General features: G+C 36.1%; 1 protein-coding gene across 1 annotated transcript in view; it reads right to left on the bottom strand.

The window, feature by feature from the left end:
• The window catches only part of CAPRIN1 (cell cycle associated protein 1), a 37,040-nt gene that overhangs the window by 3,620 nt on the left and 16,866 nt on the right, over positions 1 to 16,554 (bottom strand). Inside the window, exons 5-16 of the mRNA XM_035012546.1 lie at positions 14,252 to 14,490; positions 14,085 to 14,167; positions 11,371 to 11,508; positions 9,955 to 10,007; positions 9,791 to 9,877; positions 7,662 to 7,817; positions 7,469 to 7,577; positions 5,734 to 5,795; positions 5,139 to 5,249; positions 4,764 to 4,913; positions 3,469 to 3,619; positions 561 to 755 (exon numbers count right to left, since the gene is read on the bottom strand). Coding sequence (XP_034868437.1) covers positions 561 to 755; positions 3,469 to 3,619; positions 4,764 to 4,913; positions 5,139 to 5,249; positions 5,734 to 5,795; positions 7,469 to 7,577; positions 7,662 to 7,817; positions 9,791 to 9,877; positions 9,955 to 10,007; positions 11,371 to 11,508; positions 14,085 to 14,167; positions 14,252 to 14,490 — 1,534 coding nt within the window. The remainder of the gene's footprint in view (positions 1 to 560; positions 756 to 3,468; positions 3,620 to 4,763; positions 4,914 to 5,138; positions 5,250 to 5,733; positions 5,796 to 7,468; positions 7,578 to 7,661; positions 7,818 to 9,790; positions 9,878 to 9,954; positions 10,008 to 11,370; positions 11,509 to 14,084; positions 14,168 to 14,251; positions 14,491 to 16,554) is intronic.

Genomic DNA, 16,554 nt, shown 5'->3' with positions numbered 1-16,554 from the left:
AGTTTCCTATCCTGATCCAATCTGTTCCTAAATTTCTGAGTATTAACTTTCTTGGAAGAGGACATTTTTACCCATTCATGCACACACACCCCCACACAAAAAAAATCCCCATAAAGTCTGATAATGTGTGGAAAGCAATTATCACCTAGAGGACACAGAAGACATGGATTTGACACCTAAAAAAATTCATTCCTAATTTTATCAATTTAAATGCCTGTAACAGGACCACCTGGGTGGCTCAGTCAGTTAAGCGCCTGCCTTCAGCTGAGGTCATCATCTTGGGGTCCTGGAATGGAGCCCCACATCGGGCTCCCTGCTCAGCAGGGAGTCTGCTTTTCCCTCTCCCTGTGCCCCTCTCCCGGCTTGTGCTCCCTCACACTCTCTCAAATAAGTAAAAATCTTTTAAAAAAATAATTGCCTATAACATACTAAGAATGTTTAAGTCGTACATAAGAGGCTAATGCAGATACATATCTTTCCCCAAAACCTTACGACATATTTCTATATGTTTTATAAATCAAAAAAGAACATAAACTTGCTGCTGCTTTTTTTTTTTGTACCTCTGAATCCATTGGCAGGGCCCCTGTATCCATTCATCAAGCCTCTAGCACCACGGGAACCACCACGAGACACACCACGACTGTTATAATAGGGCTGACTGCTACGTGGAAATCCAGTGTTCTGCTGGGGAGGCTGCTGGTGGTTACCAGTCACTTGGTGGGGCTGGTCCTGGGAACCATGGTAGGTGCCAACCACTATAATAAAAAGAAAAAATTTATACACACACACACACACACACCGCATACACATAGCACATTACAACCTGTTCTCTCACATTTTCTGGTTTAAGGGGTGTCTTATACTTCCTCCTCAAATTGTCTTTAAATTTTCATATTAACAATAGTGAAAACTATACATTAGTTAAGTCATTAAGTCCCTATTTTTCTCCTACCCATATATTAATAAGCTGAAGAGAATACAATTCTCCAACAATAATTCCAAACCTTTAGAAGCACACAAATGTGTGAGATCACAAAAATCTATCCTTCCAAATGAAACGAAAAAACCTGTATTATTAAACATCTTCTAAGAGGCATCTGCCTACTAGCACAAGAGACCCACAATAATTCAGAAGATCTTACATACTAAAACAATACAATTACCATTTTGTATCATTTGTTTCTTTTTACTATAAAGCTCCTTAGTGGTAAAAGCTTTCTCATCCTTTTAAATTTCCCTTGATACTTAGTGAAACATACAAAACCATACTCTCCCATAGCTAGACAACCATATGGTGGAATATTCAGTCAATTATAAAGATAAATCAGCAGAGGCCTTCAACTTATACCCCCCCTTAATGCCTGATTCCATTTCAAGTACTTTTAAGTACAACCAATTTAGAAGATAGTTAAATAGCACTCACACTGGCACTCAACCTGATGAGGTAAAGAGAAGATTCTAGAAGGTTCACACTAACCTTGCACACCCCCTCCTCCTTCCACAATGGGGAGAAGTCTAGAATCTAGAAATCTTCAAAAATTAAATCCTGAGGTACCTTTCTGCTATTATCCCAATGTTTGTAATTCCCAGGAAAAATGGGATGCAAACACTACCTTTGGAAGGTATGGAAGGTAGAGACTAAAGGAAGGCCCATACCCCAGGAACAAAAACAATCAGCAACCTCTTGGCAGCCCAAATCTTCCATGTTTAGGCAGAAAGAAAAGGTGGTATGACCTGAAAAACTTCACCTGATATATTTTGTATCCTGAAGAAACCCCAAACACATTTATCAGTTCTTAGAATGCTATTTGGAGTGAAAAAGCCCAAGTATGCCTAGGAGAAGGAGTCATGGCTCCTTTTTGAACTATGTAATTAATGGACCAATTACACCATTCACTGTGTGATCTTTCTACAGAGTGCCTTTCACTACATTCCCCAAATTTAAAATTACAGGCAACTATCATGATTACAGGTAACATTTTCTATTTGAAGAGATTTGATTCACATGCATATAGAGAGTGGTCAAAAGTGAATTTTCAACTCAACTTTTTATCAGTAAGAATTGTATTAGTCTTGGTCAAATCTCACTGCAAGAAAACTCAGAGCAGTACAATTAAAGCACTTCATTTAAAAATACTAGAAATCAGGGCACCTGGGTGGCTCAGTCAGTTAAGCGTCTGTCTGCCTTCTGCTCAGGTCATGATCCCAGGGTTCTGGGATCGAGCCCTGCATCAGGCTTCCCTGCTCAGTGGGGAGTCTGCTTCTCCCTCTGCGCCACCCCCACCCCCCACCAGGCTCATATGTTTGTTTTCTCTCTCTCTCACAAAATAAATAAAAATAAAATCTTGAAAACAAAACCAGAATTCCTTTAAAAAAAAAAAAAAAAAAACAATTTCTATCGAAGTGTTTGTACAGCATAAACTCTAAGTCCATAAATAATAGCCAGATTCTTGCCATATCCCTTTTGCAGGTTGTTCCTGACTAGACAGTACAATCTGCTGTGGAACAGGTGTATTTGGGGCCTTTAGACATTGTGCTGACATGCTTATGAGTACATGGCAATAATTAAAGGAGCCTGAGAGCATGAAGCCCAGTTTTACCACTCACCAGCTGACCACAGATAGCATAATGGATAAATATCAGATTATAGTTGATTCAAACTCCCTACTAATTACTGGTGCTTAATAGTACAGGAAATGTGTAAGAATTTAGTACTGAAAAATCCATAATGTTGATCCAAGTCTATCAAGAAACTGGACAATTAGAATATTTCATAGTTATTTAAATCAGTGTGGTAAAATTAAACTATTAACTCGTATGATTTTAGAAAGGTTTGCTAGTTTGTTATGGGATTCCAATTAAACAACCTGGGATCTAAATAACCAAAGACCTAAAGCAGGTATTTCACACCTTACAAAGTTCAGAAATCTACGATATCTCTATGTACATTATTGCAATGTGTGTGGTAACTAGCCAACTTATGAATGACCTTACTTGCCAACAGAGACTTCGTTTCAACCTAATCTACCAAATATAGCTACCATGAGGTTTTTGCATATTTTATTCTAACTAGCACACTGACAACCAAGCCAATTCCTTACTGCTTCTTAACTTTGTATAACTGACTTACTACCTACCAGGTATCATGCTCGTTGGCTTCAATTAATTAGCAATTAAAAGTAAAGTTGATCATAATTTGAGTAACAAGTTTAGTTCCACTAAAATCATAGAATGAAACAGGGATATTATGAATGCTTACTGACCAAAAGAAAATTGGCATAAAGCCTCAAAAAAAAGTGCAGGTAATTCACATACAATAAATATGGACTCGATTTAATGAAAAATCCATAAGGTCTACTACTAAAACAAAAATTCTTGGACACTAACACTCTAAAGTCTAAACTCTCCTAACACTATCAGTAACAGTTGGAAAGCAAGCAGCCAAGGAAGGGACGCTGGTTTTCCTACCTGTTTGAAGCTGTTCTTGCTGAAGGTCTGTTTGTTCTACTTGGTGAGGCTGACTGGAAAAGCTCTGGTTATAACTGGCCTGGTACTGATTTTGCTGTTTCAAAGTTTCTGGTTCATTAACAGGAGGAACTGGGGCATTCATATTGAACACCTGTAAGTAAATAAAGTAAATGATTACTTCATCCCTTTATGCTAATAATTTCCCTACTTTTAACAAGGCAGACCTCAATGCTGGTTTTACCTCAAATGTAAATGCATTACAGAAGTCTCAAACACACACACTCTCTCTCTCTTACAGAAGTCTCAAACACACATACACACTCTCTCTCTCTCTCTATTTACATACACACATACACACCACATAGCACTTAAAGGAGAGCATAAGAGGGGATCAAAATCTAAAAAGACACACAAAGGGGTGCCTGGGTGGCTCAGTTGGTTAAGCGACTGCCTTCGGCTCAGGTCATGTTCCGGGATCGAGTCCCACATCAGCCTCCCTGCTCAGAGGGGAGTCTGGTTCTCCCTCTGACCCTCTTCCCTCTTGTGCTCTCTGTCTCTCATTCTCTCTCTCAAATAAATAAATAAAATCTTTTAAAAAAAATAAAAAAATAAAAAGACACACAAAGCAGCAGCCTTAGAAATGCTACTATAAATAAGAAAGCTTTTTAAAGGATGCAAACCCCTGATACAATGTCACTTACAGAAATTAATTCTATGAACTTTAAATTTGAGTTGAATATTTTATTCATTTTATTTTTATTGACATTTTAACCAAAAGTTAATATTTTAATATTTAACTCTATGAACTTTACCATGACCACCAATTTAGCTATATCCCATTAATTACAGTATTTTTATCATTGCTTTCTAGTAATTCTGCAATTTAGAGATGCTTACTGAAAAACCACAATGAACTATAATATGTGAAATTTACTATGAGAAACTTCAGTAAGGTAAGATTAAGCAAATATGGAAAAATGCAGACAATTGTTAAATCTAGATAATGATTTATATTTAGATATCGTAGTAGTCTACTTCTCTGCATGTTTACTTTTATTAATCAAACCAAAAGGATGAAACTATAAAAAAGGAAGATGTGAGTACATAACTCCTAAGTGTCAAATGTTATCTCTGGGAACAGGAAAAAATTAGAGTTTATGTGCAATTAAATATATTCCACAGTTTGGATAGATGCAAACTCAAACACAAAGCTAAATGAAGACTTTTCTGCTGACACTCTGGTATGATCATAGTACACACCAGGCATTTAATGTTAGTTCAGTTAATTTACTTACCGTTTGCATGGATTGGAATGGAGCTGCATTTACATTGATTCCACTACTATGTAATGGTTTGCTTGTCCCAGCCTGGAACACCTGAGGCTGAGAAGCAGCCGGAAGGGATGATGATGCTGTAGTCTGGTCTGTATTTAAAGAGATTGTTGCCTAAACACAAAATGAATAGATGCATTTTAGTGGTAAACTGAATTTAACCAAGTCTACTATCCAAGACTTAGTATGTTAAGAAATTCAACTATTTCATAAAAGCAAAATACTGTATTGCATGCATTAGGTCCAAAAAGAATCACAATATTAACACAATATTTACCTCTGCCCAATTCATGAATAAGTGCCTCATCAAGTTTATGTTACCTAGTAACAGAAACTTGCCTGAATCTGGTCAATTGGTTCCTTTTGTGGTCGCTGCTCTGTAGCATGAGAAGGCTGGTACAAGGGTTGAGATGCTGTATACCCCTCACTTGTGGATGAAACCAAAGGAACCTACACAGAAGTAAAGCAATCAAAGCTGCTTTCTGTTATAAACTCTAAGACAGACAGGGCTAAGAAACAGATATACCTGCTAAAGAGACTATAAAGCCTAACAACTGCAAAAAATACATCTAATATTAAAGCTGAAAGTTAGATAAACCCAAGTCCAGTTATGAAGTCTCCCAACAAATGCTTCTAAATGGCAATATCTACACTAAATTTTAAAATTATGACATTTAAATAGGTCTTCTCAAATTCTACTCCATTCAAAATAAAAAGGCATCTTTCTTCATTAAACTATTATAAACATGAGACTTAACAAAAAACAGTGTTTTTTAAGTTATTAAAAGTAAATGTAACATGGAAATAAAGGCTGACAGCTACCCACTCCAGACTCAGACAATGATAAAATTCATACCTGACTTTCAAAAGCCAATTAAAGAGACCCAAGAACTGATTAAAAACAAACCTACAGCAGTATTTCTGTCACTCTTACCTGTGTAGCTTCTGGTTGTACAGGAACTTGATTAGGTTGAGCAAGTCTAGATTCAGAATGAACTGTAAATTGACCAAAAAAACCCCACTGTTATCCAGGAATCAAATTTCTTTAGAGAAAATTTCTATAGCCAAATCCTAAAAAAAACTTTTTAGTGATCATGAAAAAAATTGGAAAAGTATAGGTAGGATTTTAGCTTTCAAGTGAGCATTTTGGTTTCCTGGTAATCATTATTAGTCAACTCTCACAACGGCTTTCATTTTGAGTTCTGCTAAGGTAAAGTAAGACGTCAGTGAAAAAGTACTAACAAAGAGGTATAGAGCAGAATAGGCAAGAATCAATGCCACAGTTATCCATGAAAAAGAGCCTTTTAATGTGGTAACTACAAAGTAGCATTACCCTTACTCAACACCTAAGATAGACAATATTCAGTAATATTTTAACATTATCAACTTTCAATATAATCTTAAATGCTTCCACAGGAAAAAATAAGAATACACCTTTTAAAAAAACCTATATTCAAATTGTCAACTCTTAGCAGTCTTCTACTCCCTTCCCCAACCATGGGTTAAAGAATCAAAAATATACAATCTGTGGTTAGTCATTTAGAAATCACCCATTTTCATCAGAGAGGCTAACGAACTCAGCATTAACTGAGTATCTAAATGGCTTACAGGTTATATCAATGCTGTACGTGTTGATTTTGGCACAACTTTCCAACTATAAAAACTGTGTTAGTCTTCCTCTGGTAGAATATGGAAAATGAACACTAATTACTTTGATTCCTTTCCAGAAGGCCTAACCCTGATTTGTTTTTTAACTCTTGGTAGAAACGTTAGAGATATGAGCTCCCTTTACTTTGGAGAAATCCTAACTACCTTAGCAAATTAACAGTGTCATTAAATATGCTTTCTCTCAGCAACTCCTTTTATGACACTGAAGATTTATATGACATTAAATATGTTATTTTATATAGTTCCACTTTTGTGCCCTTAATGATGACATGTTCTGGGGAAAAAAACCAAGACTCAAAATTACTAATGGTCCCGGAGAAAAAGTGTCCATGTAACAGAGTACAAAACACCAACAACTCTATTTAGTGCTATTTCTAATAATGGTGTAAGATTAGTAGGAGTTTGAAACTTCAACTGTCTTTTGGCCTATCTTCGCCTTTCCTCTTAAACATCCCCTTAATCACTTTACTGTTACATCTCATTTTTATTTAGATAATAAAATGTTCACAAATTCTCCTAAAAAGCTGCAAGCATCCTTCAGAGAGAGACCCCTCTATTATTTTTATGCTTAATTTTGAAATTTAAAAAGCCAAGCAAAATTTAATTTATATAAATTATAGTAACAAGCAAAATTGGTCTGTAATGTTACAAATCAGGAAATGTTTCCCACAGGGCTGGAAGAGAGGGTAACTAGTGACTGAAAGGCTTCTGAGGTACAGGTAATATTCCATTTCTGGGTGCTGGTGTGTTCAGTTTGTGAAACTCATCAAAGCTGTATATTTGTACATACTTAAGTCTATGTGTGTGACAAAAGGTTTAAAAAAGCAACAGAACTACAGTTATTCATATTACAGGGAAAAACAGTAAACATTTCTTATCAAATTAAAAGACACAAGATCCAAAAGTTAAGCAAACATTAAAAGGAAATAATTTTCATATGCTTTACAAAACCTGAAAGCACTGGCCCTATATTTCACACATAAGAATAGATCATTACTAACCCGGAGGACAAACCAGCTGAGGCATGTCCATGTTTTGTGTCGGATTCATAGGCTGTGCAGATACAATGGCAGGATCAAGTGTCTGGTTTTCAAAATCCAGCATTGAATCCTGCAAGTCAGGATATAATGGAATTAAATTAAATGACGTAAACACTTAAACTTTCAAGTCAGTGTTTGACTCAACCGCACCTACCTGTATGAAATTATAGGGTCCCTGCATTTGCGCCATAAGGTCCTGGACTCGCTGTCTTCTCACAAGGGGATCTGCCTGAGCCACTGGAGTCAAAGAGTGGGGCTCTGGTACTGAAGGAGATGCAGCCTGAGGTTGCTGCTGGAGTGAATTTACCACCTAAAGGGGATAAAGAGGGGAGGGATGCAGACCGGGAGAATGCAAGAGCTCCATTCATACATGGCACTATACTATAAACAAAACAGTAGGCTTTAATGTAGTTACTCAAACTGACTATAATCATAAATTTAAAATTTAACATTCAGTGCTATCACTTCTAGAGTGTTCTCAATTCCACAGGATCACTATGTAGCATTTCAGATTTACTTTATAACCTGCTTTCAAAGATTACCCATGCTTGCTTCCTAAAAGAATGTACTCTGCTTCAACTGCTATTCCTTCTATAGTAATTAAATCTGTATTTATCTCAGTACCTGATACATAGTCAGCACTCAAGTTAGTTATTATCATCAAACTTTGAGTTCCTACCATTTCATTCTCTCTGCTAATACCATAGAATCAAGCCCTATCACCTTATCTAACTTGCTACAAAAGCCAAAGCTCACTACACCTACCTTTTTCCTAGCTCTAATAATTTCTGATTATTATTTAGTAATTCCCTGCTCTTCTGGGAAATCTCACTAATTTTTATTATATCAAATTTACATTCTGTCTGGCTTTTAAACCTGGGCAAGTCATACCTGGTGAGCCTAGATAAATCATAACCTTACTTCTCTTATAAGCAATAATGAGATAATAATCACTACCTAAATTGTTATGAAGACCAACTGATGTGTCATCTACATCAGGTTGCTCAAAAAATTCCTTAGAATTCCATCTGGATAGCCTTTAGAAAGGCCCTACCTACCAAGTACTTAAGAACAAACCATACTGGCACATTACTAAGTATGATAATATACTTTTCTCTCCCAATAAAAAGCAAAAAAGTACTACTAAGCTCTGTTACTTCCCAAACTTTACTACTATGCCAACATATACTTTTCATCCCTAATGTTCAATAAAACAAATATGCTAATAATTCATTTCTACCCCTATATCCATGCCAATATATACCAATTACCTCACTCCCCTAAAAACATATGCCAAATCTACTTAGTCAAGGCCCAGGAGGTTTACATACCTCATATATAAATCACCATTCTACAGATCTTTTATATCTATTGTTCTTTTAACGCCCCTCTAATATTTCTGAACTGCTTTGCATAATTCAGCAAATACATACTGTCTTGCTAGGGCTTCATGGGACACTGTTTTCATCCAAACTAGGTAACTTTCTAGAGTACAGGGCAAGTTCTTTACTCAAGCTATCAATAGTGCATTTTAGTACATCAATAAAAAGCTAAAGGTGTTAATACAATTACACCTTTGGAGAATGCTCTTGATGGAATAACAATATTAAAGAGAAAAGCATTATTATTCAAAGCTATTTTTTCTGTACTTTAGATATATAAAAGAAGTAACCTAAAAGAGGATGGGAAGGATGGCAAGGACCAACTTGGCAAGGCATTTTGATTTTATCTTATAGGTAACACAACACCATCAAGAGTTTCAAGTAAAAGTAACTTAATTAAAACTAAATCTTCTAATAACTGACCTATAAAACTGAATAATTCAGGATGGCCAGGGGCAGTCAGAAAAGAAAAATATGAAGGGGGCACCTGAACTAGACATGAGGACCTGAAGAAAGGTAATGTCAATTGAGGAAAAGATGACACTCCAACATATCCCTTGGAAGGTGGACCTTTTCTGAAGGCTATCCATATGGGTGCCCAGATTTTTACAGAGCAACCTGGTATCAACACACAAATCATATACTTTAATAACCCTAACTTACACACAAATAACTTTTTATATATTTTCTATAGCTGGATCAGCAGAGATTCTACTAAACATTCACAGGTATAAATAAATTATCTTTTAAACATAATGATCTTGTTATGTTTAATAAGTTTGTTATGATAATAAATGTACTAAAAATGCAAAAGACTAACAATCTTAATTTGTTCTTAGGAGATCCAAAAATTACTAATAAAAACAAAAGATAGCAACCGTGTAACCGAGAGAACTCTTACCTCAACTGTTTCAACTGTCCACTCATCTACCTGCTCCTTTTCACCACTGCTGAACTGTGTTTCTGCCATAAATTGTCTATTTACATACTGCAAAGCAAAGTAAATGTTTGAGAGTTCTGTTTGAAAGGCAGAAAAAGAAAGCTAACATTAAATAAAAATCATACCTCTGTTGATTCAACTTCACTTTGTTCGGTGTATTCTTCTGCTGGCTCAGGTTCTAAGAGGTTAAGAGAGGATATAAATGAAAAGTAAGAAAATCTTTTGAAAATTAGCAATTCGTTTAAACTCCAAATAAGTTAGCAGTTTACCATCAAATAGCCGGAATTTATTTACAAAGTTATAGTCAGCAGTAAGTTTCTGTATTTTAATCATTCTTACAATAATGTATTTAGAAAGAGTTTTCTTTACCATTTACTCCAGAATGAATTAGGTTCAAGAGTATTTCTGATGAGGTAAAATGCCAAGAGCTAAGTTAAAACTTCTCTCTCTAGCCTTAAGAAGTAATATTATAAAGCAGCACCCAGATTAAAATCTTACTCTCTATTTTAATCAGTTGGTGAAAGTAGTTAAAGGTGGAGAGAAGACTTCCTTATGTTGATCTGCAAACAATAAATTCCATCAATGTGCAATCTTCCCTTCTAGTTTCAACCTTATAACACTGTATGAAGTGCTTACTATGTACCAGATACCATATACATACATACTTCACATACTACTTTCTAAATAGAGAACCTGAGATACAGAGAAATTCAGTTGCTTGCCCAAAGTTACATAGCTAATGAGAGTCAAAGCCAAGCTTTCCATCCAGGCAGTCTGATTCAAGAATCCGTGCTTTTTAACCACTACAAAATTTATGCTCTGACAATGCTTCCAATGGTACTCAGAATTTTATTTATCAACTTAAGTTATCATAAAAGTACTCCTAGTGAGTACTTACCTACTTATTAGTTTATGCTAGGTGTTAAAGTTAATTGGAAAAGATCCCTTGCCATTGACAGTTACAGTTCAAGATTACAGATTTATAATCACCCCAACATTTAAAACACAGACACGCACGCACACACACACGCGTGTGTGTACCCTCATGCTATTCACTTCACATACTAGGCATGGTAAACAACGATAAATCTGGGCATGTCAACCACAATGTACTTAAAAAGCCCTACAACATTTCCCCTCATCTATACTCCAGCCCAGCAATACTGCAATAAAAAAAACTATCAGTTTTTAACAGTGATCCAGGGGAGGACAGGAGACGGAGAGGATCTTAAACAGGCTCCACACCTAGCATGGAGCCAGATGCAGGGCTCTATCTCACAACCCTGAGATCATGACCTGAGCCACAATCAAGAGTGGGACCCTCAACGGACTGAGCCACCAAGTTGCCCCTAAATGACTGATATTTAATACCTCTGGGAATAACTCTTTAATACACATTGTTTGAATATTTTGTCTTGCTTAAAGTTTCATTAAAAACCTCAATGTGCATATGTAACTAAGTAAATGTATAACCTGAACTTGTGGCAAAAGAAGTAAAGCCAGGACTATAAACTAAAGCTCATATCCCCCTAAGTACTTACCAGCTTCAGCTACCTGGTCTTCAACTGTAGGTGCTGAGGCTGCCTCTTCTTCCTCACATAGCCCATTCTGGTGGTTGTGAGTGCTGTCAAAGTAGTTTGACTGGAAAACACGCTCAACAATTTCCTTTAGAGCTTTATCTAAAAATTAAATATGAATTATAATGTTATCTAAAAATTAAATATGAATTATAATGTCAGCCATCTCAGGATGCCTGACTTGAATAAGATTCAACATGCTACAAAATACTGCCCTAAGAAAAAAACCTTATCAACTCTTACTGAAACATACATATAAAAAACATTAAAGTCCACCAACAACAGGAATCATGGAATGACAGATAACAAGAAGCTATTAGTATTAAACTTTATACACTTGAAGTTAGTTCAAAACAAAAAGCTGACAACTATCATTTAATTCATTTAGTATGTATTTAACACCTATCTATATGTTGGGCAACGCAGAAGGCAACGGGGCTACAACAAGATTTGTAAAAGATACAGTATCTGCCCTCCCTAAGTTTATAGTCCAATAGAGAAGAGTTATCAGATACAAAAACAGTAAAATCACATCTGTGAAAAGTACTACACAGAGGTACAATGGATTGGACCCTAGGCACGAAGAAACACAAGACGCTTTCCTGGTGCGTTAAGTGCTGCAAGAGCACCGATCTGGAAGATGAGTAGTAGAAAGGAGAGAAGTGTTTCAAGACAGAGACAACAGCATTTACAAAGCCCTGTATAAAGAGAAAGGGTGCCAAATACAAGAAAATGAAAGCATGTGCTGTGGCTGAGGCATAGGGAGTAAGAAAAAACATAAAGACGAGTCTAGTAAGGGCCAGAACATGCAAGGTCTTTAAGTTAAAAACAACTGTATGTAAAATATAATTAAAAGAAAGCCATTAAGGGCGCCTGGGTGGCTCAGATGGTTAAGCGTCTGCCTTTGGCTCGGGTCATGATCTCAGGGTCCTGGGATGGAGTCCCGCATCGGGTTCCCTGCTCGGTGCAGAGCCTGCTTCTCCCTCTCCCTCTGCCTCTCCCTCTGCTTGTGCTCTTCTGTCTATCTCTCTGTCGAATAAATAAATAAAATCTTTAAAAAATAAAAAATAAAAAAGAAAGCCATTAAAGAATTTAAAGAGGGATGCAGAGGGTGGATTCAGTTAAGAGACTGCATTAGAAAAGAGGCAGGAAAGTGGAAGAGAAAAAGAAGTAGATAGATTCAAAAGATATTTAAAAGGCAAAACTGTCAGAATTTGGTACACTTGGATATAAGGGGGCAGGGCAGGTGAAGGTATGTGTCAAGAATTAATCTCAATTTCCTGGCCTTATATATAGTACACGTAGAATGTACCTATGTTTGCAGAATGTATTCTCCAGTAGGTCACTTTACAGAAAAATAAAACTTCAAGGACAGTATCAAAATATCATAGAGTTAATCCTGTTAACAATAAAACTAACAACTTTTTGAATGAACATTTCATGTTTCCCTTCCCCTGCATCAGAGGCTCGTAACTAAGAACTATTTGTTTTAAAAAACTTATGCATGAAAACTAAATGCACATGAAAACACCAATTTGAGTTCATTAGTACCTCTTCATTAGCAATAAAGATCTTACATTCCTAAGATGAGTGAACAAGACTAGTAGAAAGTAACACCAAAATAAGCTACAAGCTTATTTAACCCTTGTTACTCCTCAGTAATGATCAGGCTTGACCTAAAACTATTTTTTCAAGCTAACAAGTTTATACACACACGTAGATTTCTTTCTATTAGAACTTCAAATGATAAATTCAGTACATATTTGGTGCAGAACTAAAATTAAGAAGCCAAAATGATTTTTTTACAAAGAAATACAGAAGAAATACAAATTCTTTTTTACAAAGAAATACAGCCCTGCATCGGGCAAGTTAACAAACCAAGAAAATTATTTCTTACATGAAAAGTTACAAAAAGGCTGGTTCCTCATATTTGATTTACCTATTTCCTTAAAGCAAATACACTCAAATTACATCATACAGTTTTGCCAGTTAAAGCTTTTTATCCAATTTTTCACCAAATAGCTGTATAAACAGATACTTTTACCTTAATATGTTCAAAATCTACTTTCCTAATCAACTTCATAAATAGCAAAGAACCTATTCCCTTATTTACTAAGGAAATAAACCTAAAATTCCTAATTTACTGAGGTAGTGAAGCTTAAATGGCCCTTTATTTTCTTTAAAATCAATATGCACTGCACATTTGAGGTTAAGGTTTAAAAAAAAAATACAAAAAAATTAACATCCTCAAATTAGCTGAAGTCTAAAAAACTAAAGAAAGACGAAGGCAAGGACCATGAGTAAAACATATGAGGTACAGTAAGCATTTTTCACAAAATTTCACCAGTAAGGAAAAAAAAGTCCCTATCTAATACCAACAACTCTGAAAAGTCTATTTGGTGTTAATCTGTCTACCTCAAGCAGAGTAAGTTATAAACAAAACCATGTTAAGTTAGGATTCCCATCTCTACAGATTTAGGATTGGTGTTTTTGACTTACACATACACACACATACACACACACATGGCAAAAAGAAAAAAAAAGGAAGTAAACCAAAAGTAAACAGTAGATAAATGTTATTTACACAGTTCTGAAATTTCTTCAATTAACATTACTTTTAAATAGAAAACCAGTTTTTAAAGACTCTTAGTTACAAAATAAAAAATTGTAATACTCACAGGTTGTTCCACATACAGCTTTTTCCTTTCCTTCCAGTAAGTCCCATAGGTGAATGGAAGCATGTTCATACTGCTCATTCAACCTTATAATAATTAAAAAGCTAATTAATTACTTTTTAGTTGTCAAGTCAGCACTTAGAAGTTTCTACTATCAAATACCACTATACCTCAAGCTCATGTCCCGTTCAGGGTCTGCTAATTTGTAGAATTCATCCAACAATGACAATTCCTCTTCAGACAATATTGGCACTCCATTCAAACCTTGCTTCAGATCAGTTCTCACCTCATCATCTCCCAATTTGTCCAAAACATACTGGAGCTCAAGTACAGTTTTTAAACGTTTTTGTTCTGCTTCTTCTCTCATAAGCTGCTCCCGACGCGCTGTCTTCTTTATTGTTTTCTGAATCTGCATAAATATGTAAGCATAAGACACTGAAATGAAATTCACAAAATTCCTAATTTAGTTCAACCAATTTCAAGTCCAATATAAATAAGATACACTTTACTCAATGAGTATGTGATCTTGATATACAAAATGATTCCCAAATTACAAATAAAACTTTAATATTTAATATATCATCTGTTTTAAACAGTTGCTAGAAATTCAGAACACACCTTCCCCTATAAAGTATTATACTACTGAAATGTTACCAATAAAAGGATATATTTGGGATTTGCTTCAAAGTAACCTAGCTGATAGGGAATAAGGGAGTAGGCGTGGGTATATATGAAATAGGACTGCCCATGAGATGAAAACTGTAGAAGCTGAGTATGGATACAGGGGTGTTCATTATATCCCTTTAACTTTAGTTTTGCCATTTTTCTAATAAAAAGTATAAAAATTAAAATTTCTAATTAAGCCCGAGTCAATTAAAAAAGAAACCCAGGGGCGCCTGGGTGGCTCAGTCGTTAAGCGTCTGCCTTCAGCTCAGGTCATGATCCCAGGGTTCTGGGATCGAGTCCTGCATCAGGCTCCCTGCTCAGCGGGAAGCCTGGTTCTCCCTCTCCCACTCCCCCTGCTTGTGTTCCCTCTCTCGCTGTGTCTCTGTCAAATAAATAAAATCTTTAAAAAAAAAAGAAAGAAACCCAAACACAGTAACAATAAAAAAATCTTACCTATATCCATCTCCAAAAATAGAAAAATGGTCCAAATTTTTCACTTTAAATACCTACTATCGACTCACAGAGATGCTACAACCCACCACTGCCTTCCTCACCCCCAACAATCCACTGCTAGTACTATATTATCCCAACATATTGAAAATAGTGACTATGGAGTAACTGGCTGGCTCAGTCAGTAAAGCATGCGACTCTTGATCTCAGCGTCATGAGTTCAAGCCCCATGTTGGATGTAGAACCTACTTAAAAACAGTAATAAAAGGAAAAGAAAAAGAAAAGAAACTGACTTCTGGCAGAGAAAAAGGTGGAGGTAGAAGAGAAATATATGCTAAGTACACAGATATTTTCCCCCACTGTTCTTTTCCTTCTGCTAGTCTTTAACTTTCCTGGGAAGATAAAGGGAGAGCATCAACCAAACTCAAATACGTCTCTCTTTTTCTCGTGCATAATAGTGTCAGCTTGGAGTCAAAAAAAGGTCAGACTTTTAAAGAAAGGTCACTCTTTTCAAGAGCCATAAAAGTGTTTTCCTTCCCACCTTCTCCCATTTCTCAAGCCTCAGCAGGATAAACTGAGACAGAAAAAAACAAAGACATACGAAATGTATAATAAAGGGAGAAATGAGGAAGAGAGACCTAGGAGAACAATGAAGTCTGCAATAAGACAAATCTATGATGGCGCAGAGAGGGTAGCAGATTGATATTTAACAGTAAGTAGCAAGTGAATACTACATACAAACACAGAGATGAAATCTAAGCTAGGGCAGTACAGAAAGCTTTCAAGGAGAAAGTGACATCTACTCCTAAAACAGATGAGCTTTCAATCTTACTGGGGAGCAGGGGCTGGGTGTGTGTGTGCAGTTTTAGGGTAGAGAGGCAGCCAGTAGCCAGAGGCAGGAAATATTATAGGAAGAGACACAGGAATGTGAAATTAAGTCAAGAAAGCAAAAGAAAGAAGATAAAGAATGCCACTCTGGATAAAATGAGCAGTTCAAGTAAGAAAGAATATGAAAACTCGAAAAGGTAGGCTGGAGCTAGGTTAAAGAACTTTTTTTTTTTTTTTAATTAGAGAGAGAGAGCACGAGAGCACGAGTAGTGGGGGAGGGAGAAGCAGGCTTCCCGCTGAGCCAGGAATGGGACTCGGGACCCCAAAGGCAGACGCTTAACCAACTGAGCCACCCAGGAGCCCCAAGAACTCTTGAATGCAAAACAAAGAAGGTGTTTAAAAATTGTGGGAAAGTGCAATAAAGCATCAGAGTTAAATAAAAAGACTGCCAATAAATTTAAATGCCTCGTGAAAAGTTCCTGAAAACATCACTGTTAAAACAGAAGCAAAGGAGAATGTAAGTATTTTC

The sequence above is a fragment of the Mirounga leonina genome, unplaced genomic scaffold (assembly GCF_011800145.1).
Source record: "Mirounga leonina isolate KUSES-001 unplaced genomic scaffold, KU_Mleo_1.0 Mir_166, whole genome shotgun sequence".
Taxonomy (NCBI): domain Eukaryota; kingdom Metazoa; phylum Chordata; class Mammalia; order Carnivora; family Phocidae; genus Mirounga; species Mirounga leonina.
Note: the sequence above shows the minus strand (reverse complement) of the source record. Positions and strands in the feature narration are given on the sequence as shown.